This window comes from Panthera uncia, chromosome D1, assembly GCF_023721935.1.
Source record: "Panthera uncia isolate 11264 chromosome D1, Puncia_PCG_1.0, whole genome shotgun sequence".
In the NCBI taxonomy this organism is placed as follows: domain Eukaryota; kingdom Metazoa; phylum Chordata; class Mammalia; order Carnivora; family Felidae; genus Panthera; species Panthera uncia.
In genome coordinates, this window is record NC_064808.1 from 69,225,973 (window position 1) to 69,233,309 (window position 7,337).

The 7,337-nt window shown below is 39.5% G+C and overlaps 1 protein-coding gene across 2 annotated transcripts in view; it reads left to right on the forward strand.

The window, feature by feature from the left end:
* Positions 1–2,119: 2,119 nt before the first annotated feature.
* LOC125938269 (tripartite motif-containing protein 77-like) overlaps positions 2,120–7,337 on the forward strand; it is a 7,959-nt gene continuing 2,741 nt past the window's right edge. Inside the window, exons 1-4 of one of the 2 annotated variants that reach the window (XM_049653331.1) lie at positions 2,120–2,598; positions 3,258–3,353; positions 5,924–6,154; positions 6,846–6,868. In XM_049653331.1, coding sequence (XP_049509288.1) covers positions 2,188–2,598; positions 3,258–3,353; positions 5,924–6,154; positions 6,846–6,868 — 761 coding nt within the window. In that variant the 5' untranslated portion in view covers positions 2,120–2,187. The remainder of the gene's footprint in view (positions 2,599–3,257; positions 3,354–5,923; positions 6,155–6,845; positions 6,869–7,337) is intronic. The other variant, XM_049653337.1, reaches the window with a different exon arrangement.

The window sequence follows — 7,337 nt, forward strand, 5'->3', positions numbered from 1 at the left end:
GATTCTTGCATGATGTCTACATATTTCATCAAAGACTTTAATATACTAATCATAGTTATTCTAAAGTCCTCATTTCATAGGTCTAACATCTGTGTTGTATCTAAGGCTGGCTATGAGGAGTGCTTTGTCAGTTCAGGTGGATTTTTTTTTTCCTTTTGATATGCCTCATCATTTTTTATTGAATACCTGATATATATGTAGGAGATACTGTGCTATGACAGTAGATACTGTAAGTCTTTTTCATGTTTTTTGGTGAGCACAGTTTCTTCTGCCAGGCCTTTAGTATGATGATTTGTGTTAATCTAGTCAATATTTGACATGGGTTTGAAGTTTGTTATGGCTATGGTTACCAAAGTAAGACTGTGTTAAGGCTATGGGTTCCAGAGACCTCCAGTGCCTCTAATAGAGGTTTTCTCATCTTCACACAGTTAGCAAATTGGCTAACTCTTTGCTGTAAGAGTTCTCTTTCTTGTGTTGTGCATTACGGGGTATTTAAAGGGATTTGTGGCCTCTACCCATTAGATGCCAGTAATATGCCTCAAGTTGTGACAACCAAAATTGTCTCTAGATAGTGCCAAATTTCCCCAGTTGAGTCAGGGGAGCCCTCAGTTGAGGAGTACTACTTGAAAGATATTCTGTTTACTTCTTGGTTTGGCTCTAGGTCCTCTTCCCAAAGACACCCTATGTCTTTCATCTCTCTAGCTGTATTGCTCCCTACAAATATCTGTCCATGATCTTAAGGGGCTTTGCACACTTATCCTTGCTCACATTTGGTTTTTAACAGCTAATTAAGGTACTTTATCTTCACAGAGATTTCTATGGGCTCCGGTGGAATCTGCCCCAGATAAACATGAACAGGTCCTGTTTTGCTCTTTCCTTGTGCTCTCTATGCAGAATCTATCTTTGCTGTTTGACTTGCTACCTCAATTCTCTAACAGTTTCAACACAGGTCATTGTTTCATTTGTCTAGCATTTTTCTTGTGGTAGGAGGGTGGCAACAAGCTTTCCAGCTCTCTACATTTCTAAGCTGAAATGGAAAGACCCCCTTATTTTTATCATGTCCCTGCATGTCCCAAAAATGTCCTTATTGGCTGGTAGGTTTTTTAATCTAGGAACGGGTCAAAGATGCCCCATCCTAGTTAATTTTCATAATTTAGTCACCTCCTGTATAATCATTTCGAAACATTTTCTCCTAAGAAACTAAGATTATTTGAATAATCCAGGATTGTTGTTTTGTGTAATGTCTCCTAAATGTATTTGTCTAACTTTTCCCCATGGTTACTTACAGATTAAATGTTTCTGGGAGGGATACTACAGGTGTGCCATAGTCCTTAAGTGGTCCACATCTATAAATGCATGAAATTCATGGCCATGGTTTGGTAACCTGGTTAATGTATCTGCTAAATATTTACCTTGAAAAGGTACTATTTTCTCTTTTGCATTTAGGAACTAATATTTTTAGTAGAACTTTGTTGGTATACAAATACTCTCTTCCCAAAGTCTTAGTTATTTTAGCATCTACTGATGATTCTTGCCAGATTCAATTATTGTTATGGTGTCTTTTTACTTTTTTGAGTTAATCTCTCCAGAAAAGGTAAGTGTTCAGTGCCATTCTTGCAAATCCAGAAGGTTTTTCCCATCCCCTTGTTAGGCTCAGAGTATTGGCTGTTGTACTTAAGCTAGTTCACTTTGATATCATAAAATGGGAATGCAAATGAGTACTGTATCCATATAATGTCCAGAAACAGAAAAAGCAGATTTTTCTTCCATGTTTCTTCTAGAACAAGAAAACCTCTTATAGACTCTTCTGGGAGTCTTTCTTTCTCTTATTTCATTGGCCAGAATTGGAGCACATACCTGTGCTAACCAATCAAAGAAGAGAAAATAAGGGGAAACCATGATACCTTTGGACAAGAACAATGCCCCCTACTATGACTAGGGGTGAGCCAAAACCTCTGATGTCTTTGTAAAAGAGACAACATGGTTGACAAATCCTGAATTTCTAATGGAAGCTGAAAAGCAGGGCTGGAGGCCATGGCTGGAAAACAAGGACGCAGGCTCTCAGTCTGGAAGACTCTCCTTCCGCCTCACCATCTTACTCCAAGCACCACCCATCCTGTTATCGTGCATGTGTGTATTAGTGAGCAAAAGCTTATTTATTTTATTTCCGTTTATTTCCTCAGAAACATGGATTCTACTTTTGTGCGCTGCGCCCCCAGTCTGCTTATCTGTTCCATCTGCAAGGACTATTTCACAGACCCTGTCACCATTAACTGTGGACACAGCTTCTGTACTCCGTGTCTCTGCCTCCTGTGGGAAGATGCCCAGCATCCCACCCGCTGCCCTGTATGCAGGGCAGTATCTCCACGCATGGACTTCAAAAGCATTATTTCTGCTGAGGGACAAGCTCGTGCTAAAAAAGAATCAGTTGCCAAGAAGTTACCGAGGTCTGCCAGGCAGATGTGTTGGATACACCAAGCACTGAAGAATATCTTCTGTCCAACTGACAAGAGCCTGCTGTGTTTGCAATGCTCTCATTCGCCAGGGCATACCACTCACATACACTGTCCAGTTTCACAGGTTGCTGAGCACTGCAGGGTAAATACTGCCTCTGAATGCATGTGAAATGTGGAGGACTTGGTATCTGATAGGCAATGAGCAAAAGTGATTTTATTTTTCTTCTCTTATGCCTTAAACAAGTAGAATTTGTAAACACCATCTGCCAGGCATGGTTCTAAAACCTATGGATACAGCACCGAAGAAACTAAACAAACATCCTTGCTCCTCTGAAGTTTAAATTCTATTAGGCTGGGGGAGAGGAATGATGATGACTTGAAGAGGGTGCTGGTGTTTCAGTGTAACTGGCCAGGTGGATAATCTCTAGTGGCAGTTGACAGTCATTGGCTACTTCTGCCATGATGACAATAAGGCTCTTCAATATGTTCTAATCATGCCATAGAAAACATGATGGCTATCATTTCAAAATTAATATGAATTAAGATTCATTTCTGAAAATGTTCCATGTTACGTATAATATCAGTACTAGATTCCTCAGATAATAGATTTCATTTCCAAATTCAGGAACTCTACTTTTGGTCAGCCTCCCAGTTTTTGACTTATTTGCGTTCCCAAAGAAACTCACTGACATCTCTGCTTCCTTTTTTATTTTTCTCATGTCTATCCCTTTATCACTTTTTGAGGTATCTGAAAATTACATATTTGTTTTTCTAGTGCTCAAATTTGTAGTTCTTTTACAGGAGAAACTTCTGATGCAAATGAAATCTATTTGGAAAAACAGGCAGAGAAATCAGAGAAATATAAACAAAGAGTACAACTTACTTAGAGTATGGCAGGTAAGTGGGAAGCCCTATTTCCCTTGGAACCAGCTTGGGACAGATACCATGGTAACTGACAGTGGAAGAACCTAAGTTAAGTCATAATGTTCCCTGATCAGATGATCAGAAAAAGAGCTACATATAAGAACTGTATGAAAACATGACCTTCAGTGCAGGATTTCACATTGAGTCCATTGTATAACTAAAAGCCTTTCCCTGATTTTTCTGGATAAAGCAATATGTGCCACTAATACATTATCAGGGACAAGAAAATGCACTCTCACAAGGCAGAATGCAATGATCAGTAGGGTGGAGGTAAATACAGACTTCCGTAGGAACTTAGTAAACTTTGAATGTTAACAAAAGCTTCTCAAACCAGTAAAACATCAGTGTGATAAAATAAGTTATTAGAATTTAATTTCCTGGGTATTGATGGCAAAGAGTTCTGAGGGACAAGAAAACTAAAGATGAGACAAACCAGATAACCCATGGAATTGTTTGAGATCTCGGTGCTGGACCTACTGATTAGTAGATAGGGTATGAAGCAGAACATAGTGAGAAGTGTGGCTAGAAATGTAATCGTAGCCAGGTCAAGAATGCAAATGCCTAGTTAAGGATTTTTGATTGTGTCATTTATTGATTCACAAAGAGGAACAGAGAACCTGATCTAAAGAAGAAAATGACACCATTATTTTCAAAGAACTTGAGCAGTACTAGAGGAGACCTAGAGACCTATAAAAAGGCAATATGAGGGAATAATACTTCACTGAACAGGAATCTGTACATGGTGCTGTGAGAGTGCCAAAGGGGAATAAGAACATTAGCTTTATTGTTTAGGATGGATTTCTGATGAAACATTCATTCATATGAGGACCTATGGTATGTTGCTCACTGTTCTAGGCCAACAAAGAGATATATAACTGGACAAAAAGAGAAACAAATCACTGACCTCATTAGTTTATAATCTAATGAGAGAACTCAATCCAGAAATTTAAGAAGTAAAATTTAAGCTATATGACATTTATGAAGTCCTTGCAATAAAATGAAGGCAGAAAATGGGTATAAAGAGTGCAGGCTGGGATGTGCTGGTGTAACCATTGCCAAGGTTACATCTGGGCAGAGATCTGAGTGGTTGTTAGAAGATGGTGGGAGATGAGCACCTGAGAATGCAGCTTCCCAGAGCAGAGGAGACAGAAGAGATTAGTAAAAGAAATGAGTAGTAAACAAGATCAAATGTGGAAAGAAGGTGAAGTACTATAAGAATGAATCATATTATTTCAATTTAGTAAAAATAGGCTCTTGGTTGGAACCTATTGTTGGAATGTGTGGTTCAGGAACGGGTAGGAGACAGAAGGGAAGACTCATTGCTTGGATGAATAGTTGAAAATTGCATCCCTGGGCACAGTGAGTTTGATCACATCTGGTCACTAAGTCTGGCTTTGATGGCAATGAAAGTGTTAGCATAGAAGCTGGATAAAGTCATTATAATAACAATATTTAGTTTTGACATTTCCAAAATAATTTGATAAATGTGTATATGTTTAAGAGCTGTGTGAAAAGAAAGGGAAAGAGAGTGTGAAAAAGTGTCTGAATGAGAGAATAAAATGGAGACAGGCCCATAGGACAAGGGAGAGAGAGACACAGAGACATGAAGGCAAGGCAAGAACTAGTTTGTGGGATAGTAATGTAGACCAGTAATATCTCTGAGAAGACAAGACAGGGGGACCAGTAAAGAGGAGGTGGGTTTAGCCCCGGTAGTAAGAGGCAGGCAGAGCCCAGCACTGGTGGAAGAGTGTGTGTAAGGAATGGAGGTAATTTAGAAAGATCAGGTGTGATGTCCTCTGTTTTCCTGAGAAAGCAAATTGTTGCTTTTTCCTGAGAGCAGATAGTCAGTTTGTAAGTACAAGCATTGAGAAGAATGGATTATGATTTTGAGATTGTTATGAATCCTGTAAAACAACAAAATTTGATCTTAAATTTCTATTTTCACATGAAAATATGGAAGTTTGAGAGTAAGTAGTTGGAAGCAGTGGTGCAGGCAAACAAATAAGTGTAAAGGAAGAAAAGGAAGGAGGGAGGAAGGTAAGAAAGAAGCCAAATATGTGGTTTCTTAGAAGGAGAAAGACCTAAAAATGTATGTAGTACTTCTATGATCTGAATTGCTTCCTCCCCCAGTTTGTATGTTCAAACTCTTACCCCCAAGGTGATGGTAATAGGAGTGGGGGCTTTGCAAGGTGATTAGGTCACGAGGCCACAGTCCTCAGTAATGAGACCAGTGCTCATCTAAAAGAGACCCTGGAAATGTCCCTTGGGCCATCTGCCATTTGAGAACACAACGAAACAATGGCTATCTAGGAAGTAGACTCTCACCAGATACCAAATCTGCCAACATCAATCGTAGACTTCCCAGCACACAGAACTGTGAGAAATAGTTTCTGTATTCATTAGGTACCCAGTCTGTGGCGTTTTTGTAAAAGCAGCACAACAGACTAAGATCAGAACATTGGGCATAGCATGCAAACTGTAGATAATGAGAGAAGAGTAAAACTGTCCAGATACATGACCTAATTAAACCAATGTCACTTCAGGGTTTTGTAAATCTAAGGATGGTGATGATCAAGGCTGAATATCCTAAGGTGTACCAATACCTCCACAAAGAAAAGCAAAAACATTTAGAGAGCCTGGCAATTGAAGGCAAGATAATTTTTCATCGACTCCGGAGAAATGTAGCTAGAATGCTTCAAATGGGGAAACTCCTGAAAAGAATCTATGAGGAGCTGAAGGAAATGTACCTCAAAGCAGATGTGCACCTGCTCCAGGTAAGGACTGAGGAAGGATGAACACGAGCCTGGCTGGAAATCATTTATATCCACTGAGATCCATATCCCTTTTGACCTCCATTATTTTTCTGGTTCCAAAGTTCAAATTCTGCCTCCTCTGGGCAATAGCAGGCTTTGCTCCTCCAGTATAACCCAGAGATCCAGGGTCACATCCACCTTATACAGGAAAAGGAAAACTATATAGAAATGTGAGGAACAGATCCAGAAAAAAATCATCTCACTTTTTCTACTAAGAGTTTCTAACCAACTGCCACAAAGCAGCTTTTAAATACATAATTCAGTTTTGTATCTGGACTTGTCAGTATGTGGGATGTATCCATTCTTTCTCTTTTGAAATCGTAGATTTAGAGCCCACACACCCTTGTAAGAACTTTGAAGAAACCCTTCGTGAACCTCACTGTATATTACAACCAAAGAGTCATTATTTGCTCTAAGAACATCTTCTGCTTTAAATTTTATCATGATCATAATTTTATCATATAATACATAGAAGACCATATAAATAGAAGACCAAATCTTATCTTTTTAAGGATAAGGAAAAGGGCAAATGATTTTACCAAGGAAGAAAGTGGAGATAGAGAATTTTCGAGTTCAGCCTCGTAGCCTCAGACTAGACTAAACAGGGGAATATCTTGTGCTCAAAGCTAAGCCTTCCTCTTTCTCTTTACAGGATTTGGGAGACATCATGAAAAGGTAAATTTGCCCCTCCATCCAAGTTATGGCATCGGTGACAGTGGTCAGGTTATTTCTGCTGAGATGGACCCACAACTTTTTATGACAATTTTCTTTATGCCCTTATTTATTCCTTGTCTAAGACACTTCTCGGTTTTATATTGACCACTCTTAGGTAAAAGTGAGGGTTGAAGCAGGGTGTGGTTTCAGCTGCAAGGCTTAATGCAGAAGTTGCCAAATATAACTGTTTTTCCTGCCTCTAATTTTCAAAATCCTAATTATTTGAGGCTTATTCCACATATTCTGTAGGAAAGGCAGATAAGCTCAGAGAGGGGTGCCTGGGTGGCTCAGTCCGACTTCGGCTCAGGTCATGACCTCTCAACTTGAGGATTCAAGGGTTCGAGTTCTGCATTGTTTTCTGTGCTGACAGCTCAGAGCCTGAGTCTGTCTTTCTGACCCTCCCTTACTTGTAGTCTCCCCCCCCCCTCTC